General features: G+C 38.3%; 1 protein-coding gene across 1 annotated transcript in view; it reads right to left on the bottom strand.

Annotated features, from left to right (window-relative positions):
• Positions 1 to 4,168: 4,168 nt before the first annotated feature.
• Positions 4,169 to 23,597, bottom strand: part of INTU (inturned planar cell polarity protein) — a 39,381-nt gene continuing 19,952 nt past the window's right edge. Inside the window, exons 4-16 of the mRNA XM_040065568.1 lie at positions 21,774 to 21,977; positions 17,364 to 17,482; positions 16,976 to 17,065; positions 16,498 to 16,575; positions 15,501 to 15,690; positions 13,058 to 13,111; positions 11,864 to 11,926; positions 9,965 to 10,186; positions 9,184 to 9,606; positions 8,595 to 8,692; positions 7,794 to 7,983; positions 5,948 to 6,102; positions 4,169 to 5,041 (exon numbers count right to left, since the gene is read on the bottom strand). Coding sequence (XP_039921502.1) covers positions 4,930 to 5,041; positions 5,948 to 6,102; positions 7,794 to 7,983; positions 8,595 to 8,692; positions 9,184 to 9,606; positions 9,965 to 10,186; positions 11,864 to 11,926; positions 13,058 to 13,111; positions 15,501 to 15,690; positions 16,498 to 16,575; positions 16,976 to 17,065; positions 17,364 to 17,482; positions 21,774 to 21,977 — 1,998 coding nt within the window. The 3' untranslated portion in view covers positions 4,169 to 4,929. The remainder of the gene's footprint in view (positions 5,042 to 5,947; positions 6,103 to 7,793; positions 7,984 to 8,594; positions 8,693 to 9,183; positions 9,607 to 9,964; positions 10,187 to 11,863; positions 11,927 to 13,057; positions 13,112 to 15,500; positions 15,691 to 16,497; positions 16,576 to 16,975; positions 17,066 to 17,363; positions 17,483 to 21,773; positions 21,978 to 23,597) is intronic.

The raw sequence follows: 23,597 nt of genomic DNA, 5'->3' as shown, positions 1-23,597 counted from the left end.
AAGAATTTTTTCTACGGAATACCGTGCTTTCACTTCCTGTCCACACATTCTTGCTCATATGTATGGGAAGCATTACTTGTTTCAGCTTTTCCCTATAGTGGAGCAAAAGTTAAAAAAATCGATGTGACAAAGCTAAAAAAGTTAAAATTCTATGTGTAGATTTTTAATCTGTTTTCCAGCTCTTCAGATTCTCTACAGGTAAAAACATGGCAGGGAATAAACCAACCTCTGAAGGGAAAACTCCAAACTGTACATCTTCTTATACCAAAGGCATCACAAAATTATTAATTCAGCCCAAGTACAAGGCATAGGAAGCAACAGATGAAGCAAAGCAGCCAGTTCCTGGGATAACCTTCTAGAGACAAGAACCAGAGTTAAGTTGTCCATTCCAGGCAAATCAGGAAAGACAACAACCCCAGAGACAGCAGAGATTTCTCTCTGTACTACGAAGCCTTCCAGACCCACTTTTCAAGAAATTAACTTCACCTATTTGAATGAATGAAATAGACATAAACTACCCAGAAATCATCTCCAGTTGAGAAAATCTTCAGTTGATATTCTTCATACAGAACAAGGATGGTCATGAATTCTTTAAATTACACCCCATAATATCTTGTTAGGAAAAACTAAATTCCTCTGGTTTCTGTACCCAAAGTTGGCAAAATTCAGTTAAAACTTCTCCCTACAGAATCAAAACAAATGCAAAACTGAGAGCTGTGCTACAGCACTATTTCCAGAGAATTTTCTTTCACTCTTCTTCTTTAAAGATTGTGCATTTTCTATAACTTTTATGCTTTTAATTGCACGTTGGTAATTTTTTAAGGAACAGAAAGGATTCTAAAACTATTGTTCATTGGTCTGCCTCTAGAGTGAAGTACATATCATACCTGAGGCACATCAGGTAAGCCTGGCACTGCCACTGCAGAGATTTCACTGCCTTCCCCAGTGTGAGCACCATGCTCTGAACAACTGAGCTGATCTCAGTGGATCTTGCTCCTGCTGCTCTGCCAACAGCCAGGTTTGCCAAAATGCCCTTCCAAAATTGAAACACAAAGATTGCTGTAAACAGCTATGAAAACACAGCATCACAATATTAGAATACCGACCTTTGTACTAAATGAAACTTCAAAGCACAAAGAACAAGATCTATCCAAAACACTGTATTTACAAAATAATCAGGAAACATGACAGTCTCAGAACAATTCCTACACTGAGGTTTTTTTATATTTTCACTTGTAAAAGCTGATCACAGTAGAAGAAACATTTTACTTAATTTTTTACAGCTCTGACATAGCTGTACTGGCTGTAACTGCATCAGGGGTACATCTTGTGTAGTAAATGCAGACCATGTCGATGTACCCCAAATCACTTTTTATTTGCCAGTTTGGGAACAACTCCACAGCTGTAGTATTCCATTTCCTGTCCTGAACAGAACATGTAAGAAAGCATCCAAAGACCCTGAGCTTCAACAGTGGATATGCCACTTTGCTAAATATGGTACTTCTAAGGAAATTAATCTTGAGAGTTATCCATGGAATGTTTCTGAAATTTGAATCATGAGCTCATACACATGTGAGCTATCTGGAAGCACTTCCAGGAGATGGAAGGGAGATTTTAAGAACTATAAACAGTGTTATTTACACAATGCCTGTTTTACTTTTTTCCACTGTAAGGAAAGAAAGAAAACCACCTTACACTCTTTATATACAAGATGACTGTAATTGAAAAAGGACTGCTTAAGAATTTGCATGCGATATCGGGAGGTTAATCAAACTCTAGTGAGTGACAGAATTCCTCCTTGTCAGCACTACCAGAAAAGCCTGTGGCAAGGAAACTTTCTGGCACTGTAGTTAAGAACTGTCAACCAGAGAAATCACAGAACACTGGATTTCTGTTTATATTTTTAAAACCTAATCAAAGAAATCCTGAAAGAGATAACTTAAGACAGAGACAAATGAAGCAGATTTTCCACCTATTTTCACATTAAACGAATCAGATATGAAGAATTTATTTTCCATTCTGCTGATATGAGTGAATTTTATGCAATTTGCCAAATGCCAGTATCAACACTTCATATTCCAAGACCAAGATCTCTTGTAATTAATTCCATGGGTGTTGGCCTATGTGCCTCTCAGGAATCCATCTGAATGGAAGGACATTTATGGGCACTTCACGAAGTCATTAATAATTTAAGATCAAACCTCAGATTTTATTGCTGCAACAATAAGCTACACAGGAAACCTGCCTCTTTCTACCACCACTAATTAACAGCCATGCTGAGGGAAAGAAGTGCACAGCTCTTGACCAGATCTAGTTTATTAAAATTAATATGCAAAAGGTTATTTTTACCTGTTTTCCTTTATCCCCTTTGGACATAAAAATATGTTTGCATTTGTCCTTAAAAGCAACCTTTAGAGCCTGTGTTGGGAAATACTGTGTAACATTTGCCAAACTATCAGTGCCAAAAATTCTAGAGAAAGAAATAGATTTTTAAAAATAACTAAATGTTTTAAAATTTCCAAAGTTTATACTACACCAAGGCTATTATACAGTATCTATTCTATTTGGTATGAGCTGCAACAAAGGCCAAAATCTTCCTTTTCAGGCCCTTTCTTTTTCAAGCACTTCTCTTTGGAAATAGAGGTTTATTTTGAAACTTACCAACAGCATGTGAATGTGGTGTTAGCACTAGAAAATCTCAAACTATGAGTGAAACATCAGTAATATGAGAAATAGGTTAGATTTTCAACTTCCTTCCTTCATCCATTTCTAGGACTAGGGATACGTATGGAGAGTGCAGAAGAGCAGAGTATTTTCAGGGCTGTGAAGACATTGCTTTCCTGAAGCAACCTCCTTACACATTTTGTCTGACAGAGAGGGTGCTCACACCCCATCTTACAGCAATGCCTGACAGCTTATACAGGTATCAGAAACTTGATGGAACTTTTAGAATTGCATTATTCTTCTTAATTAAAGAGAGGTGTTGGGGAGGATGAAGCCAGAAAGCCCTATAAATATGATTGCTTAGATTCTGAGAATGTGAAACCTGTAAGTGAGATAGAATTGAAAGTAAGTTTTGATGTTTGAGATGTCCTAGCTACTGGATGTCTGGGAAGACAGTTATGTGACCAGCTGAAGGTCACCTGCAGCTAGACCCAGAGGTCAAATGGAATGTCCTGTCTCAACCCCAATGTATGGTTCATCCCACACCTGTAACCCTCCCCTGAAGTATCAGGTATCTGTAACCCCATTGGCCCAAGTCCTGTTCCAGCCCACCTTGAAGCCCCCTGATAAGGGGTCCCAAGGAGGCTGGATGCTCTCTTTGCTCTTTCCCCTTTCCCCTCTCTCTTTGCCTGGTACCCTTCCCCGAGGACTTTCCTCTCCCCCACTCCCTACCTCTCCCTTCCCCCACCTCCCTAGGCCTTGTCACGAGCTGCGCCTGGCAGCTCAGAGCAAGGCCTCATATCCTTTACAATAAACCTCATCTTCTAAAACCCAACTTCAGAGATCTCTCTTCTACATTCATCCACACCGTCCTGGAGTCTACAGCAGTGAAGCAATTTCTACAGAGAGGGTTCTCCTGGACACTAAGATAAAAGCACTGCAGCAAAGACTGCTTGCTTTCCTCCATGTTCCTTCTTCCATCCATCAGGAAATCTAATAGCCAAACCTCACTTATTTCAGCCCTTTGAGAGGTGTAACAGTGTAACTCTCACATCACTTGATTTATACAGGGGGAACACAGCTAACATGCTTCTGCTGTGATTTGTATGCCTCAGATTGAAATACTGCTGCTCATCTGCTAGGAACCATAAATCCTGGAGGATGCTGATTAACCAAGTCCTCAGTCATACCCGTGCATTTCAGGCCTAAGACTTCTGCTGCTTGGAACTAAAGCAACTGTTGAGTGATCGAGACAAGCTGTGAATCAGGCTGTGAGCACTGCAAGCATTTGACTGACTGTTTTAGGACTACCCCAAACTGTGTCAATTTGCTAGTGAAAACAAGATCCAAAGCTTTGGTCATGAGAACCCATGAAATCGAATTTGCTTTCCTGAAGACTTAAAGTTTTTGATCTCTTTGTTTAAAATGAAATTCTAATTATGCATTTTATGAAAAGCACTCATAAAAAACAAATAGAATAAAATAATAAAAGAGAAAATACATTAAGAGAAAAAAAAAGCTTTACTCTTCTTTAACAAATACACATTTTTATTATGAAATTATGAATATAAAATAAGCCAAGTCCCTGTACATCTTGAAACCACCCTGCCTGCCCGTCCCCCATCTTTCTTTCTGTATTCAAAATTGCATTTTAACAAATATAAGTATTATTTATAGTTAAAATTCACGGATTCAAGTAAAACATCAACCAAACTATAGTCCTCAAGTGTGCCAGGAGAGCAGAACTGGTAAGCCATTAGTTTTGTGAGGCTAAGTGCCAGGAATTGTCTAAAAGATTTCTCTGTTTTGATTAACCCAGTGCTACTGAAAACATTCAGCATTTTTCAGGCCCTTGGAGGCACAAAATTTTAACTAATTGGAGAACTTTTTTTTTCCTCCATCACCAATTTCCATGTTCATAGAGTACTTTGACGATCAGCTTACGATTTCACGTTGCCGGAACAGCAGTGAACCTACAACTTATATGGTGTTTTCACATAATAAAGTTATGACCAGGACAAAAAAAAAAGTGACAGTAATAAGAACTCTGGTCCTCTGACATATTTTTAAGTATTCAATTAATGAGCTCAATAGAAGCACCACTGAAGTTTTAACTGCATCATACCACAATGTATTTGATTTTTTTTAAAGCATTTCAAAGATACCCCATGGGTGGCACCCAAATTGAGTTAGTTTCCATTTATAGGGGATACTTTAAAGAATTACCACCACCGTGCAGCATGCCTGAGTGTGCAGGAAGCTCATCTATGCAGCTAAGCCAAAGGACAGTTTAAAGGCCAGTTCCACAGCAGCCTCTGTCACTGAGTCATGGAAACACACATAACACTCCTGAGGTTTGGGATGGAGAATGAGTCTCCTGGGGAAAAAAAAGAAAGAAGAAAAAGAAGAAAATCATCACAGGTGTTATTTTTTTTCTCCTCAAATGGTAGATTCTGGTTGTACTGTGAGGTTTCAGTAGGAAGTTAAAAAACAAGTGGCTGTCTAAGACAGTTGGCAAATTTCGGTGCCTGTCCTGCGTTCCTTTACCTCTTTCAATACACTGGATTTTTAAATCAAGTTATTCTCTACTCAGTTTTTTTAATGCTGTGTAGGGAAAAAAGTCTTCAGGTTTTCAGGATCTTCTGTGTTACTGGTCTATTTGCAGCAATCGGGGTTTCTGGGCTACAAGCTGCAATTAAGGTCCTTGGGAGCAAGCCTCAGGATTCACATATTTACTAATTTTTAAATGTAGTAACATCTGGGTAGTTACATTCCTACATATTCATCCAATGAGCTCTTCTAGAGCTAAAGAAGAGCTCATTGGATGGGATGAGCTAAAATACAGAAGCTGTTAATTCATGAGCATTATAATTTATATTTTTTAAAAGATATCAACAGTAGCATAAGCATTTTTGAATGTTTTAATTAAAGATTTAAATTTTTCTACATGAACTGCAGTTACATACATTCATGGTGGGAAATGATTATTTTTCTTTTTTTCTCTTTAAACATTTTTCTTCCCAATGAAAAAGCCTCTTTTATAATGAAACAGTAATTATAACTGTTCACCTCATTTGTTAATATCGACTCAGCAACTGTTAAAGGTGGAAATTCACATTAATGCAACTTCCCAGTCCCCTTAAATTAAAGCTACCTCAGTCAGTCAGCTCAAGTATTCTTGTGATGTGCAACAGTTTTTTTTACAAAGTTGAATTTATTTTTAAAGAACACAATGGCATAGTCAAAATGAAAAACTGAAGGTGAAATTTGTCTTTAAACCTACCCCACGACCCAGTAGTTCATTGTTGGTGGTGGTTTCTTCTGGTCACTCCAGTTTTCAGGAGAGCACTCGAACAGAAGTCCATATTCTCTTACCAGACATGGGTCCTCAGCTGCCTTACTAAATTCAGAAATCCCAGTGCCTGCCTTTTTCTTTTTCTGTAAAACAATAAGTGAAATGTTAGTAGACATAGTAGTTGACATAAACATGAGCAAATAACAACATGTGATTTGTTCAAGATGCTCTGATGGATGATTCTCTTGTCAAAAAGCCAGGCTTAGAAGATATGATTAACTTGCTTACATGATGCAATTCTCCAGTTTTGTTACCTTGGCATCAAAAGGCTTTTCCACTGTTACACAAGTTGGAAATAGACACGTGCTCCCTTTTTTTGACTTTTTGCCTTCTAGCTAAACACTGTTTTTCTAATAAGACATCTGAGTTACTACAGCACTTTTTAAAAGTGTGTTACAACAGGTAAAGCTCGCATCTTTTCTTCTCTGTGTGCCTCCCTAATTAAGAGCTGTGATAGTAAGAGTCTATTGAATAAACTTGGCCAGGCAAGAATTTCTTTTTGTAAATAAACAGCTGAAGCACTTTGCTCAGAGCATTTTCTGACTCTTACTCAGTATGAGGGCATAAAAGCATAGAAAATAAAGACATTTTTGTGTTTTCTCCAGCTTTTAGAGCTATGTTTTGAGCAGAGCTTTTGAGTAAACCTTGCAAAAATTCCAGTTTGTCTCTGGATCTGCCAGTGAAACAGTTGTTTCAAAGGTGAAAGAAAAGGTTTTTTTAGAAAACAATTCAAGGAACTTCTGTCTGCCATATGCAGATGCAGAAACCACAACGTTCAGTCTGCCTACAATATTGAAGATATAGGGGCTGAAGATCTAGAAAATATGATGTCAAAACATCCTATTTTAGGGTTTAAGACTACAGAGCTTATTTTTGCTCAATTTAAGATTTATTCAAGATTCCTGTACACATTTTAAATGTTAAATTGTGAATTTTCAGTTCTCAAAAATTGAGGCAGAGTTAATTATCAATCAGTTTACAGTAACGTTGCATTACTGGTGCAGTTCTCTGGATCCTAAATCATAACAATATTTAGCAGATGAAAAAGAATACACAGTATAATAGTACATTTCTCCATTTGATTTTCTTGTCATGCACTATGAACAAAGCAAATTTCTGTTTATTATTTTACATTCTCCTCCTGCCAATTTCAGCATTACTTGCTGGAGCCGATATGCAAAAGACTACACCAATTTTCACTGAAAGAGATGTGTCCATCAGTTATTTCTGATTCTCTGTTTTTATGGCTTGAACTATAAAATGTCTATTTAATGGCTGTAGCCAAAGGCAATTTGATGCTCAGAAATACTCATTTATTCTCTCTGCTTGCTTTTGGGTTTCTACACCTCCCAAGAGACATGCCAAAAACACATGGCTCCTTGCCAAGGTCCTACTCAGCCAAACCCCAGTGTCACATGACCAATCCACCAAATTAACACTATTTTTAACACTTAAAAATTCCTAGATTTACAAGGGTCTAGCCAGAAATGACTTCTTCAGTAACATCAAAGAAATATTAAAGAAAAACTATGCTGCTATTTGCAAACTTGCCTTCATTCAATTTGTAATGTTATTTCCCCTTTTCTCACTTAACTCACTTGAATTGTCACTTTAGGATCTAAAAAATACAAATGACAGCATTCCACTTTGGTTTAGAGTCTGCAGACATGCAAATACAGCCTGCTCGTGAACCACTGAAATAATGAAGTGAAAAGAATCTTGAAATACTGACTTGAGAATGTGATTGGACAAAGAGAAATACAAATTTCTGTACCTCTTTCCTCATGGACTGCTGGAAAATGGAACGAATTGAAAGGCAGCACTGGTAGAAATTCTCAATTAATTGAGGGTGGATGGAGCCACCGAGCTGTGCTACTTCTTTGTGAGTTGGAGTAATAAAGATTCCTTGCATCGTCTCCAAAGACAGATAGTGGAAGAGGGTATTCTCAGGACCTGATGTCAACCTTAAAAATATTGGAGAATTCATATTAAAAAAAACTAAAATAATTTGCAGCTTTTGTTTCTTAAGGCAGAATTGTTTTTCTAATCACAGTAGGGTACAAAATGGATACAGGCATTCAAAAGGTTCCTATCTCCACACCAAGGAAATCCTGCTAATTTTGACTGTAATACTCAATTAAAAAACCCCAACAAATTAAAAAACTGTGGTGCCAGTTAGGCATTGCACTTGTGTTCTCAAAAACTGTCCCCAAAAAAGGAAAGTGAAATAAAATCTTTGTTCATTGTACACCTACCTAGAGACAACATGGAGGCACAAGGTAAGTACATGTGTGGTCTAAAAACTTCCACTTGAAATTACAAGGTCACACAGATATGGGACATGTGTGCACAATACAGACATTATTCAGAAACAGTTATCTTTTATTGTACTATTTCAAATTTTTATGTTTAATTAAGCTCTCAGTTTAACAGATTTACTTGTGATAATATTTGCATGGCAAAGCTTTGGTTGGAATAAAATCATGCAGGGACTTCTGTGATTTGTGTATATTCAAAAACCAATCCAAGCATGGCCTTTAAAAAGTGAAATTACTCAATAAAAATCATTTCTTACTTGATAGCATTAAGAAGTTCTGTATCTTTCTCTGAAGGGTTTTTTTTAAGGTTTCCTGAATGAAATGGGTTGAGCAGGGTGTGTTTTTTCCTAGTGGCCTGAAAAACAAGCAGACAGATGAAATAACAGAGAACACACAGCTAAAGAAAGAACAGAATCCAACCAAACCAACAGAAAGGAAAATGTAGCATGTTTAATAAGGCCTGGTTATATCAGTTTATATAAATGTATTTTATAGCCTATTTTAGACTAAACTTGGTTAGAAGCAGTTGTACAGCTGTATAACAATTAGTTTTGATCGGTTATTTTGGGGATATTCTCCAATTCTATCTGTTTTATTCAGCTCAGCTATGCCCACTTCAGTCGTGTGAAATCCCCAAATATTTACAAGGAATGATAAAATAAAAAACTCTGATGGCTCTGAAGCTGACTCAGAGCTTCCCAAGGCAACAGAAGTATTTTCTACCAAATTAGAGGGATTTAATCTTTTATAGTGTGTTTTTTATAAAAGCTACCTGAGTTTGAATGAACTGCCCTCTCCTCAAGCCCCCCAGAACCTTATCCATTCTCTCTGCCCATGTTCTCTGACCTGCTCCACCACAGATTGTGGATTGGTGCTTTCCTTCTTTGTGGGCCCTTCGCTGCCCTGCTCGGCTCCCCCGCTGCCCCTCGGGGGGCTCTGCTTCTGCGTGCTGTGAGAAGCGTCCCCACAGAGGCTCCTCTTGCTCTCAGAAGTGCTCCCAGGCTTGCAGGAGTTCTGCAGCTTGCTCAGCATTGGTGAGGTACTCAGGCTCTCCAGCCTGTCCCGTGCTGCAGGTAGGAACCAGTCGGCACAGGCTAACGGTGGGATGGAGGGAGAATCCAGACTTTCCTCTATGCTGGCATCTATTCCTTCCAGCTGGAGTATGGTGGCTTTGACCTGATCCACATAGATACAGTCTGGTCCTGGATTCCCAATAGCTCTGGATGCACAGCCCCCTGCCTCCAGCAGGACACAGAGGACAAAGTGTCTCTGTAAATACAGAGGATGCAAACGTAAAAGACTGCTTACAAACGCATCAGTTTGCTTCACCAAAACCAGACATTTCTGATGCAAGCTGTCTGAAAAGACAAGATAATGAAGGTAGAAATATTTTCAACTGAAGTGAATAAGGCATAAACCAATGAGAATTTATATTAAAATATGCAAGCTTTGTAGATGTATAAATAATACTACTCCCTGGGAAATTCTATCCCATGAAACAGCTACAGTTTGAGTATTTTAAAAAAATACCCAACGAAATGCATGGAAAGTGTTGATCTAGTGAACAGACAACTCACAATAGCAAAAGACAGCCTCGGAGAACGGGCATACTGCAGCATTAACTCACCAAGCCAACTATCAGTAAGAAGTATCTTGCTTCAGGTTCCCTGTATCCTGTCAAACTTGACTCTTGACAGGGCTGAAGGTGATGCTGCGGGAACACTTCCCTCCAAATCACTAACTGCCCAATCCTTTGCTCTGCTGCCAGGGGTAACAGACAGTAGTGCCGGCAATAGAAACCCACATCCACAAGGTCTTCCTTTGGCAAGTGATTACCAATCAAGTATCCCTTCATTAAACACAGGAAAGGAAGTGTGTTCAGTGAGAAACACAACACCAGCATGCAGCACTTCTAGAGTACTTTTCATACAGAGCTATCCCTGCTCCACTTGCACTGAGATCCTAAGGTTTCTGGCCATAGACTCTTTTGGGTGTACAGTTGTACAACACTGAGCTTTTGGGCCTCATCTGAATAATCAAAACACTAAATATAAACAAATCAACCATCAGCATATATGCAAGTTATCAAAGGTGATCTGGGCTTTCCCAGCTTGCAAAACAGCTACAGTGTTAAGGTCCTCGAATTCTCATTTTGTTCTCTCTCCAAAAATAGTAAGCTTTCACTGGAATTAATACAACTTTCAAAGAAGATCCAGAGTACAGTGGTTCTAGCACTAAGGGTTTTACAGCTGGAGTGCTGTCATGGTGTTGAGGGTTAAGTCTCCTGTAGAATTTCTCCCCCCCCCAAGTTGCTAGGAGACTAAATGCTGAGTACTTAACCTGGACAAAAAGAAGCTGATCACTTAGTTTGGGGGAGGGAAAAAAAACCTCCCGGAGAGAGAGCTGAGGGTGGGGGTTGGGGGTCTCTGGTCTTCCGGGGAGCACAGATCAGGGGCTGCTGGCTGCTGGAGTCCACGGTTAACGAAGGAGTCTGGTCCTGGGAATTCTACCATCTGTTGGAGTATCCAGGAATTCGGAGTTTCTTCGCTGTCCTGCTGGATTTTGGGTGAGCCCGGGTCCCGCCGCTGCGGCTTCTCCGGCACTGCCACCTCTGCCTGCCGAGGACACCCCCTGCCTGCGGAGGACAGTCCACCGCGCCCGGCTTCCAGCCATCAGCGCCGGAGCTTCCACCGTGTGCCCTCGGGGTTCTTGGTTCTGTTCTACTATTGTTATAATTGCTGTTGTTTTTTGTCTGTCCTGTTATATTTACTAGTAAAGGACTGTTATTCCTTTTCCCCATAGCTCTGACTGAAAAGTTTTTTTTTTTTTATCTTCCAAATTATAATAACACGGAGGGAAGGATTCAAATTCCTCATTACCTAGAGAGGCCTGCCTCTCCATAGCAGACACCTGTCTTTTCAAACCAAGACACATGGTAGATACTGTGCAGTTCCACTTCTCTCATAACAGCCCCAGGCACAAATGAGAATTGCCTGATAAAATCCTTAAAATTAAAGTTTTCTTAAAGCAAAGGTTGTTACCTCCCTCTTTGTACTGCTGATTACACTGCCTACATTTACCAAAGAGAAATAAAGTTATGAATGAGGCCGAAGTAAAAAAAAGCTGTCAATACAATTTCTCAAGTCTTGGATTTTAAGACAGATTCAAGATGGAGCAGCTGCTATTAAAACATGGGTATGAACGAAAGAGTTAATATTAGAGTATCCTACAGTCTCAGTTGAACTGACTCTTACTACTTTCTTATTGCTCTCTCTTTCCAATCCTTGGATTACACACCAAGAAATTCCAGTTTTAAAGAAGTATTTTTGTTCTTGCTGTTGATACAGTACATATCATTTCCCAACACTGATTTTTTTCTGTAAAGGTGTTTGAGCTCTAGATCTGTTACTAGAAATACATGCTTAAACCAGTCATATAGTCACCTCAGATTTGTGAGATTCTGAAAGACTAAATCAGATTTCTACATGCATTCTCCTCATCTTTCAATCTAAATCACCAATACTACCTTGTAAAAGAGACAAGAGCCCAGGATCACATATAATCTTCTCATGTCATAATAATCTTCAGACTGTTGGGGGGTAAAAAAAAAAAACAACATTGTATAATTTTGAATTCAGTGTTTTTACTTACCAAATGCAAGTGAACTAATTCTGGTCAATTGTAATCAATACTTTAATACATTCATATTTGACCACCTCTTATTACCAGAACAGCAGTTAATACTGAGCAGTTAAGAGAAATACCAGGTTTTTAGCCTCCATTATTGTATTTTGTGTCATTACAGTTTTCTCTAAAAAACTTCAGCTCAAAATACCTAGTTTCTATTTAATTGTTATCTGTTAATAAACTGTCTTTATTAGGATATGTTCATTCTCACAGTTAACAGCAGAGTAGCTTTAGCATAACTACTGACACCAGGGGCCCTCCTAGAGTAAAACTTAAAAGTCAAAGCATTTTTTCCAGTCTTTGACTTTTTACTCAAAGTATTCCCATTCATTAATCTTTTAATGCCCAGTGCTCTCCCATTAGCAGCACTGTTTTTAGATGAATATATTGTATTTTAAGCTAAGTAGGTGGAATCAATTTCTGTGCAATAAACTGTAACTTACAAAAACTGATTTCTGTAAATAACCATCCAGGTTGTTTAGTGCAGGGATTCTTTTGAATAGCATTTTAGAGTAACTGTTCCAGAACATGAGCTCAAGAGAACTCTTTCATCACAAAGTAAAGCTGAAAAGTCAGTATGTTTACACCATCTTAACAAGCTAAGAGTTACTTAAGTAAATTACATTACTATTACCTTCTTTAACAGTATTAAAAACAAGCAGAATTTGTAATTGCCTTCTGTAAACTGGAAAATAAAATCCTTATCCATAGATGTTTCCAAGTTTGTTCACAACTGCTTGGGAGGGAGACAGTTATTTACACAAAGAAGAAATGTAACAATCATCACCTCTGTTGAAATTAGTGTTTTTGTGGACATCCTATGGATTTAAATTATATTAAATCATGGATTTTCAGTGACCAATCCTATATTATTATAATATTCAGTATGGAGAGAAATTCAGGATAAACTGCTTTGACTCCCACTTGATTAAAAGAAGTTGATGGATTTTGCAAATAGTGCTTGTTTACATCACTGAATGTGACACCAAGGCAGGGAGACACTGTGCAAAGCAAAGGAAAATAAAATATTTACCAGCTCTGCAAAGTCAGCTGCTTCTAGATCACTCAGCGCTGTGTCAATTTCCATCTGAAATAGTGAAAAAATAATTTTTAACTGAGACTTCCAACACATCAATTTCTAGTAATAGCACACCTCACTGTCTTGCTCATCTCAGGCTGGGATTCACAAGGACAAAGTGAGTGGATAAAAGTTTGCACCTGTTTTTTATTAATAACAGCAAATATCAAGAACAGCTGGAGATACCAGAATCAAGAAAAATCCTTCTTCCCTGCCTATTTCCCTGCTCTTTGAACTGTACTATTTCTCTGTTTGTGCCTGCTGACCGCAGTGTTTGGTATAATGGAGATGTCACTCTTAATTTCAGCAGGCTTCAAAACACGAGGTCTAGAGACAAACCTTGCAAACAACTCCAACTGAGTTTTCAGAAAAATCTTTTATCCAATGGATTTAAGTTTTTTTGTCTCTATGGAAGTTGCCAAAACTCTCTCACACATTATTTTTGTTCTTTTGAAACTACTCTAAGCTTCCTTATTTCTGTAGCTGCAAGAGCTGTTGTTTAATTCAATTTTTAATAAGAGTACATTCCTTGGTCTTAGGCACTGAAACTCATGACATAAATGTGCTACTTATTGAAAAGAACCTAAATCACATAATTACAAACTTCTTGGGCTGTGTGTTAACAGCCTGCCTCTAACTGAAATTCAGCCAGTTTTCAAACAGAGAAATGTCAGCAAGCTTGTTGGCACTCGACAACTAACCAGTCTCTCAGCTTTTCCCCAGTCAAAATGTAAGTGGCCTTCTGCCTGAAGAACCGACATTTTTAGTTTTATATTACAGAATATTAATTATAGAATATTATAGAGAAAGATCTTCACCCAAACACTAAGTAGAAATGTCATGCTCTGCAACAACACCACTTTTCTGGCAAATGGGAACTATCTCAAAGACCTCTGGAAAGTGAGGTCTGTGTTGTAAGTATCAATGATGCTGTTTTCTAAAACTTACTGTTTTCTAAGAAAAAAACAGCCTGAAAGCTAAACTGGAGATCAAAGCGCAACAGAGCCTCTCTACAGAAACTTGGGAAATAAGAAAAAAGCATGGAAAACCCTCGATCAACAAATCATAAAAATGTAGAAAAAAAACTACAGTGCAAGGTGGAAAGGACTAAATCATTATCAGTTTGTGACTAAAGATAAAGGAGAAGACAATTGTCCTTTAGAGGAGACAGGGGAAAAAGTCACAATAGCAAAGAGAAATCTGTTTGGAAACAATGGCACAGACTAATGCGTAACTTGCAACATCCCTGACAACTCATACTGAAGCACAGCAAACCTGAAATCATTCTGCAAACCCTGTTGATAGTAAATTGAAAGACTTTAACCCTTCATCCCTTCCCCTCCAAACACTCCCATGAAAATTATACACTGAGGTCTTACAAAAACAGAAATGCAGGAAAGTCCTAGTTAATGTTATCTTCAAGTAAAGACCTATAAATTACAGAATATGCCACTGCAGAAGAAAAGTCATTACGGACATCCAGACTCGGGCCTTTTCCAGAGCCATTCTGAAAAGCAAGTTTAATTTCACATTGTACAGCCTCTTGATGTTCAGTGACTACAATGTATTTTTTTTTGTTGCTGTTGCTGTTGAAATAAGTTTGGATAATGGAGTTTATGGTCAGCTGAGATTAGAATAATTTTCTAATAGCTAGAATTAGCCCTAACAATGTTATCTACAAACTTACAAATATTTTGGGTCTCTCCGTGAAAGAAAACTCTGAATTTAAAATTTCCCAGCTGTTCCTATTTCCATTAAATCACAGCAGATACTCATTAAAAAACAAATGCTACCATGACAAGACTAACATTTTAAACTGGAGTCACAGATATTGAAGTAGTGAAAGTGAGGTTTACGACTGGCAGCTAAAATGTTATTAATGTTATAATTAAATGTTATTTACTGTGATCCACCTTTTGTCTTAGTCCAGCTTAAAGCACAACTGAGTTTCTAACATGGAGGTAACCTGGCACAATGAAATGGTGCAGAAAAGCTGTACCTGTCTGGTGTCAACAAATAACATGTTGATGTCATTGATTTTGATTCTACAACAGCCATTCATAACTCTCCTAAATTATGAGCAATACATGGGCTTCAAGAATAGTATTTCCTGCCTGCCAAAATATTTCAAGGGTCAAAATCGAGCATATAGCTACCTACCAGGGGCTGCTTTCCCTACTCTTCCTATTCTCTTCCCAGAAAACACCAAACTACACTCACAATAGCAATCCTGTGGGAATGGTGGTGTAGCTCCAAACTTGAATTTTATAGGAAAATGGACGGTCTGGGATGGGCAGAGCCCTCAGGTAAATCAGAGAGGAAGAGCAGAAGACACCTGCATTCACTTTTTGGCCTGTCATGCCCAAGTTTTCCTGGAGAGATGTGAAAAGGACATGACCTTGATTTCCTGAGGCAGAGTCACCCAGCGCAGGCCTGGGAGGCTGTCTAGGAACAGGGCACTGCAGGAATCCTGGTGCTGAGCACCGGGGCTGGTGCTGGACTGGAGCCTCGCAGGATGAAGGGCATGCTGGAAGAACAGGTTGAAAAAATGATCCAGGCGAGAAACATTTTCCACCTGGCAAAAAGCACTGGACAAACATGAACCCCAAGTTAGAATAACACTGAGAAATTGCAGCTTGCTTTTATAACCCTCAGTGCTACACAATCCTCTTCACAGCACGATACTACATTTGGATGCATTTTTAACATGAAAAAAACAACTAGGCTGATATCCAGGCAGTACCTACAAACCAGTAACAAACTAAACCAGTATGGTACTACAGCACATGTCATAGAGCAACCTAAGGTGGGTGAAACATCAGTCTCATCCTTTTGGAAACTGAGATTTAGTCTTTGTTGTTCACTATGGCAAACATACATTAACCCTGAATTAAATGCAAGAATATGATTAATCCACTTGGGCAATTTTATGTAGGTAACAGACAGAATGAAAATCTCTTGCGTGATTTCCAAATGCAGAGAAAGACACTACCAAATGGAGTTTGGCACTCCAGACACTCACTCTGGAGAAGTCTGGAGTGTTTACTCTGTTAAAAATGTAACACTGATACACACACACCTATGTTTTACAGACACTGAGGATAGCATTTGCAGAGTGCTGCTGACATCCACAGTGACTTGAATTATGGGAATGATTTAACCTCATCAAGGACAAAACTTTCTGAAGTGACAAAGACTGCTTGAACAGTGTCTTACTAGTGTTTAGATTGAAATCAGAAGGCAAGAACAGCAGAATTCTTGTTTTTATACAAGTGTAAAGGAACATGCAAAGAAATTCCCTGGAAATATTAAAATTAATCCTAATATATGTCTTTTTCAGTGAACACCAATGAAAAATGAGTGACTGAAAAAAAAATACTTCTGAAAGAACCCACCTGTCCAAAGAACTGTACATGAATGTCAAGGTCCTAACAACATCTTGAATCATGTTCCTCAGCTGAGAAAGTGGCACACTAACAAATAAAAATTAAAACGTACAGCTATGGTTATAGCATCTTTATGATGAACAAGCAGTCCTCCTAGAATGTGTAAATATATAATATTACTGATGTTATTCAGCAGTCTCTGCAAAGAACTTGAGTCGACAAAATCCTAGGATATTACTCTTTTCTAACTTACAAATATTTCTGGGATCTTACTCTCTTCAGAGGAAATGAAAAAGAAACTACAACAATGGATATATGAAAAGATGTGAATAAAGTCAAAATAGTGGAATCACAGACATAAAAACTAGTTACAGTAAAAGGAGTACATTTTAAGCTCTTTCTTGCCTATTTTGGTTAGAAGAGTACACAAAATAAATTTGAGGACACAAAATTTAAAGGAGAACAAAACCTTTCCATGGAAACTCACTTTTCTTCAGGAAGGCCAATGATGAGCAACTTGTCAGATTCTTTCCAGTAAACAACTTGAACCAGTTTTTCACATAAGAAAAGGGAGGAACTAGAAAAATGAAGACAGAAACATTTCTGTTAACACAATGAAGTTATAAAGGAATTGAAAATCATTTCACTGAACAAAAAATCCTAGTCACTGCTACCCGCTACAACAAAATTCCCCCAAATCAATTTACATCCAGGCTGAGCACTCCAACTTCAGGCATGCTGTTGTAGTTTAAGTGTTACTGCCTAAACAGGCTGAGTTACTCTGGTTTGTCTAGAACTTGATGCATGACCCATGTTTGCTGTACATGTATGTATAAAGTAATAAAAACCAGTAATTACATTTCAAACACTTTTACCTGATAATCTCGGTACCAGTAACACTTTCCAGTATGTCAGACAGTGTGAGAAATATCCCTCTCACACTTTTCAGTTTTTGGGATGCCTCAGATATCGGGTACTGATAAATAATTTCTTGCTGTGAAGAAAGTTAGCTATTAGTTAAGCAAACCAAAACCAAAACCCCTCCAAAAAATCCCCACAGAAGGAAGGATAATTTTTTTTTTTTTTTTGGTAACAGTTGGGGTTTTTTTAAAAGCATGAAAACTTTTATCATATTCTTTCATATGACATTGAAACAAGCAGAGTGCTCTATGGGCATACTGGAAAGTTCTAAAAGGCACATTGTCCTAGGGTGACTTTATGATGGTTGTATCCCCAATCATCTGTTCTATCTGTACTTTATATTACGTTCTGTGCCTTTAAGACTGGTTCTAAGAGCAAAGAGAAGCGCAGAATTTATTTTAAGAAAACTGCTTGACTCCTACACATTCTTCTCCAGATGGGGTGTTCAGCAGACGCTTAGAAAGACTGCAGGACAAAGATTTTTTTTACTTTTAGCTAGTTTCAGCTAACTAAGGCAAAAAAGTTCCCTAAACTGTTTTTTTTTTTCCTTTTTCTTAAAACTGTTTAAACCTGCTCTAAACTAAAAACCCAAAAAACCACTGGGGGCTTGCACCTACAGCCCACTGGGGCCTAGACCTCAGCATTTTCCAGCAGCGCCAGAAAGACTAAGACTGATAAAAGACTGAGAAAGAGCCAAACTACATCCACAGCAAGAACTTTCTCAATTTACCATCTCACTCCAAAATGAGAAGTTCTACTGTTTCATATTATTCATTCTTTATACTTGTATACACTTTGTTTGTTAAGTAAAATAGTTTTTTCCACTTTTCTCCGAAGAAGTTTTTTTACCGAACCACTTAGAAAGAAAGGCCATTTATGTTTACTTCCCAGAAGGATCCTATTCAAAGGTTTTCTCCCAAATTTATCCCTCAACCAAGACACACATGAATGTTTCTCACAGTTAAAAAATCTCTATTTTATAGAAAAGCGTGAATTATTTAGAATAATTATTACATGGAGAAACATGAAATGGCAAACAGTGTGGCCACTGCATCCTACAGTTCTAAGTACACTGTTAATACATCTGATGCCAAGAGAGGGGAAGAAAATTCTTGATTGTGAGGGTTGCTGAGGCCCTGGCACAGGGTGCCCAGAGAAGCTGTCGTTGCCTCATCCCTGGAAGTGTCCAAAGCCAGGTTGGATGGGGCTTGGAACAGTCTGGTACAGTGGAAGCTGTCCCTGCCCATGGCTGTAGGGTTGGAACTGGATGAGCTTTAACATCCTTTCCAACCAAACGATTGTCATTCTCTGATTCAAGTATCTGTACAGTGCTTTCAGGTTCTGACTGAAACCATTATCAGACATCCAGCTCTTCAAAACTAACATAAGAATATGAAAACTCAAGTCTCTCTGTTTAACCCTACCTAGCTGCTTTACATGGAGAACATAAAACATAACTCATGAATATGCTCAAATCTTAAAATACACCATTATGATTTCTCATGAAACATCTGACCAGATACATTTCCAAAAGTCATTTGAAACTAAAGCTCTATAAATATTTGTGAGATATTTTTCTTTTTCTAACCACTTTTAAAAAACCTCTCTTTTATTCAAGGACTTTCAAAAATTTTGTATTATTTCATCAACTATAGAAATACAGTAATAAGCAAACATGACTTCCCCTCATTTATTGCTTTCTGCCAAATCATGATGGACCAAAACAAAAGCATGTAATACTAAGCATATCCACTGCAAAGATTATGGTAAAGTATCTTTCTCCACAAACAAATGAAACACAGGCATGATTAACTTCCCTGTTTATGTCACTAAGCACATTCAGCCACTGCCAACACCTGTTAGAAAATTTTCCTTCATCAAGACTAAACGAATACAAAATTTCATTACAGTAGGACCTGACAAACTCTTCATTCATATCCAATTTAATTAACTCTATTTATAAATATTCATTAGTGACAAGGATTTTTTTTTTTTTTCTGGAATCAATCCCTCAACTGGAGAAACCTTGCTGTTTTCTAATTGCAGCACTACAAAGGGCTAGAAAAGAGCCTTTTTCCCCCCTCCTCACTATGAACTAGGGCCTTTACACAAAATTTGTTTGAGAATTATCTGAACCCATTCCCAGGGAAAGAAAAAGCCAACTGTAACAAACTAGCAGAGCTGTTATCCTGGATGGATACACTGATTTAGCAAGGGCCAACACATGGCCACCCGATCTCCAAAAGCTGTCTCCAAAGCAAGCCCAAAGGTCACAGGCCAATAACAATGGAATTAATAAGTACAAGTAGCTCATTTCTTTAAGTGTAAATCCTCCCTCAACCCAACCCTAAAATCTGGACAAAGTCTTCTAGTAACAGCAGGAGGAACATGAAGATTATTCCTTTTAAGACACGCTATTGCCAAAATCAGGTCAAAGACAAAGATGCGAGTGTTGTACACTGCTATAAATAATGTGTAACTGTAATACCCACCTTAAACTATAATATAAAAAAAGGCAGGATTGACCTTACTCACGGAGAAACTATTACCATGGGGACACTCCCGCCACAGGCATACACACATCCCAAATGATTCCCAGTACAACTTCCCTGTATAGCTGAGCACACAGAGCTTCCAAGTCTTAAAGCTCATTAATTCTATTTTAGGTGCCAAAAGCTCACAAGTGGAATAATTATTTACAAGTTCCAGTTGCCACAGTTTACACGGATGTGATCAGCATACTCTACCTCCTCTGGATATGGATCATTATATTTCTATTGTGCAGGATGGCTTTGGGGTACCAGAATTTCATTTAAAGTACTGTTTCAACTAAATCTGGGACAGTACATCTACAGGATAGCAGTTGCCTGAAGTTCAGAAAATTAAATTAAAGACAAATGCCTTAAAGAAGGCGGCATTATTTTGCAAGGAAACGTTACAAAGAGCTTCATTATATCAGCAAAGCATCTCTCAACATATTTGGGGTTGCATAATTGCCAAGACTTCTCAGGAAGCAATTATTCCATGTTGTGAAGGGACAACAAGGACATTACAGTCTTTTACCTCTGCTCAATGTTCAGGATTAATCCCTGTTTCTTGGGAGAATGTAAAGGAACAATGGGACAAGAAACCAGCACTCAATTTACTGTGAAGCACAGAATTGCAATCAGGCATTCACGTGTGTAAGAGAGGAGCCAGAGGCCCTGAAATTATTTTTTAAAATAAAGCTTATGTGGTCAAGAAAACACTGGTCTTGCACTAGTACTTATTATGATATCAGGTAATTTTCCAGGGTTCTCCTCCTGACCCTATCTCTAGAAGATAAGATTAAAACCTGTTTTGTGTAGCTGGAACACTTTTTCACTATTACACATTGCCAACAGAGAATAGACTTGTACCAGTTGAAAATCAGTATTAAAAAAAGTAAAGGTATCTCAATCTAAGGATAAATTCCAAGGGATAGAAAGCAAAATGTTTTCTTTTTGCTCCCTACTCCATCACCCTCCTGCCATCTTAGTCCCTGGGGACTGGAAAAATCTGTGCTTTGTTTGATGTCTCCTCAGCACAGATAATGTAAGATCACTGGGACACAACGCTAAATTTGAGAATTCACACAAAAGCAGAAGAGTCTTTTCCCAATGTCTGTTCTTAAGAAGTCCATTTTGTCCACTTGTCACTTCCAGACTGGCCAAGCGGCCAACCTCAGCTCTGTGTCCCTGCATGGAGAGGAGTATTCGTAGCTATGGCTACATCCTGAACAGCTACACAAACTTACAATGGCTTACATGCACACTGGCAAAATATTCCTGAAGAACATAAAAAGGAGAGATGCGAAAGGAAGCTTTACAGGACAAAGGAAAAGTACTTCAGTGGCTCTAAAAACGCTGCTCAAGCAAGAATCAGCGGCTGACTGCTAACAGCAGACATGCCAGAGCCCTCTAAGAAAAGGTACATTAGCATTTCAAAACAGGAGCCAGACAGATTATGGATATGGACTGCCAATAGCTCGTGCTGGGGGATATTTTTCTGCCTGGGCAGATGCCGTCGTTGAAAACATCCCGGTGAGCTAGGCACTGGGGAATGCACCTCGACTGTGCAGTCACCAGCCCGACTGCTCCTCAACTGCTGCTGCTCAGCAGCGCTCAGCCGAGCTCAAGGACACTCAAGAGTTTGGCAGCTGCAATGCTGATTCTTCCTCCTTGGAATTTCAGGCCTTATTTCTGCCAAAATGGGTATTTTATGGATGATTCACCACTCCAAACCATGAAGAGGATTTTTTATTTATCCTTTTACATCAAATATGCTAGCAGCTGCCGTGGTCAGTGGTTATCTTTCAGCTCAAGTTTATTGAGTCAGCCACATACCTCATCCCTGGATGTTTCCGAGTCCAGTTTCAGCGTGAGGAACATGACGATGTGAGGCATGTCCTGCACAGCCTGCTGAAGGTCCAAACTCTCCTCACCCCACAGGAGCCGACCCAGGTTGTTCATACCTGACTTAGTCTGTTTGCTCCTCTGCTGAGAAGTTCCTTCAGGCTCAAATACCGAGGTTTCAAATGTCAGTTTCACCTATCAAGGTAATTAATTACTGTGAAAATGAGGCTGTATTTACAATTACTTTCCACCATCACATGAAACAGATGCAGTTTGAACCCTTTAAGAGGTTAGGTGTTCTCAGCCTCTGCTTTACTGAGGAAGATATAAGCAAACAAAATTCCTGCCGTTTCAAGAAAACCAATTATACATTCAGCATTACATAACCATCTATTACAAAGGACAAAGCCAGCTATTACATGCTCTATGAACCATGTGAGTAAGCATGTAGTTTGCTGTGTTTTCATACTTAATTCTTATGGTTTTGAGAATGGAAAATATACTTACTGCTCTGGCTTTGACTGATCACAAAAACCCTTTGAAACACACACAGTATTTGACTTCTTTCAAAATGTCAGCAGTTTCCCAAATACATATCCTGAAGGCTCTTGAGCATTTCTTTTCCATTTTGAGTGCACTGACATTTCCACAGGGAAATCCATTTAAATTTACATTGAACTGCAAAAGTACGATTAAATTGTAATGGTAGCAATTATTTCATTTTCAATATGTTAACTTTCCTTTTTTAACTGTAAAATCAGAAAATAAGAGCTTTTTGCTGTATTTAATAATTTACACAACTACCAAGTAGCCTAAAAATGCTTCACATCCCTTATTGTGCTATGTCTTCAGAAGAAAAAAAGATCAGAACACAAACAGAACATCCTCTCTTAAACAAAACCTTAGAAGTTTAGATCATCAAGCTTATTTTGCCAAAAAATTATATGATGTTTACTGTCCATTATTTCCCAAGTAAGTTTAAACCCAGAAGTTTTAGAATAAATGTGAATTTCCTGACACACAAACAACATATCCAACTTGATGTGGAAACATGTTTCAAAATTTGCTTTATAGACCTACTTTTTAAAGCCCTGACTTTCAAAAATTCTATTTGTTAGTAGTCTCAGCAGCAATGAAAGCGATTTTTTTTTTTTTTTTTTTTTTTTGGTGAATGAACACGTTATCCTGAGTATGAAAAAAATGTGAGAAACCCCTATCTCTTGACTGAGCATAAAAGTTGCAATTTCCAAGGAGAAAAAATCATTTATGTTCTTGGATGAAACCATAGATTTTATCAGTTTTTCAAAGTGACTGAAGATATATTTTGGCCTACATAGGCATGCTCTTTAGTTCCCTCTTTCACATGTTTTTACTCAAGACCGTCTGCCTTGAAATACCTGTAACATGCCTATTGGCTGGGAAGTTCTGAACGTAACACATCACACCAAATCCTGCTTCTTTGTTAAAATCAGTGGCAGTTTAGCCTAAGGTCTGATACAACAAAATCCATTTTTTATTTTCCAGCTGCGATAAATTTTGAGAAGCTCAAGCAGAGGTAATTTATACGTTTTAAAACCAGATCATTTTCGTAATTGTTTGTGTGTGTACACAAACCTCAAGAGAAGAGTGTCAGCAAGAAATGATGCTTTAAAACACCCACTGCCTGTCAAATTAGTTTGGAGAGAAGTGCCATCGTCAGCTCTTACAGCTACGCTTATGTCACTGCTTGGCACCTTCCCCTTCCACTTTATTCCCTCTCCCAACACTTTCCATTAATTTTCTCCTCTCCTATTTGGGCTGCTATCAGCCTTTTTT

Source organism: Hirundo rustica, chromosome 5 (assembly GCF_015227805.2).
Source record: "Hirundo rustica isolate bHirRus1 chromosome 5, bHirRus1.pri.v3, whole genome shotgun sequence".
Lineage (NCBI taxonomy): Eukaryota > Metazoa > Chordata > Aves > Passeriformes > Hirundinidae > Hirundo > Hirundo rustica.
Note: the sequence above shows the minus strand (reverse complement) of the source record. Positions and strands in the feature narration are given on the sequence as shown.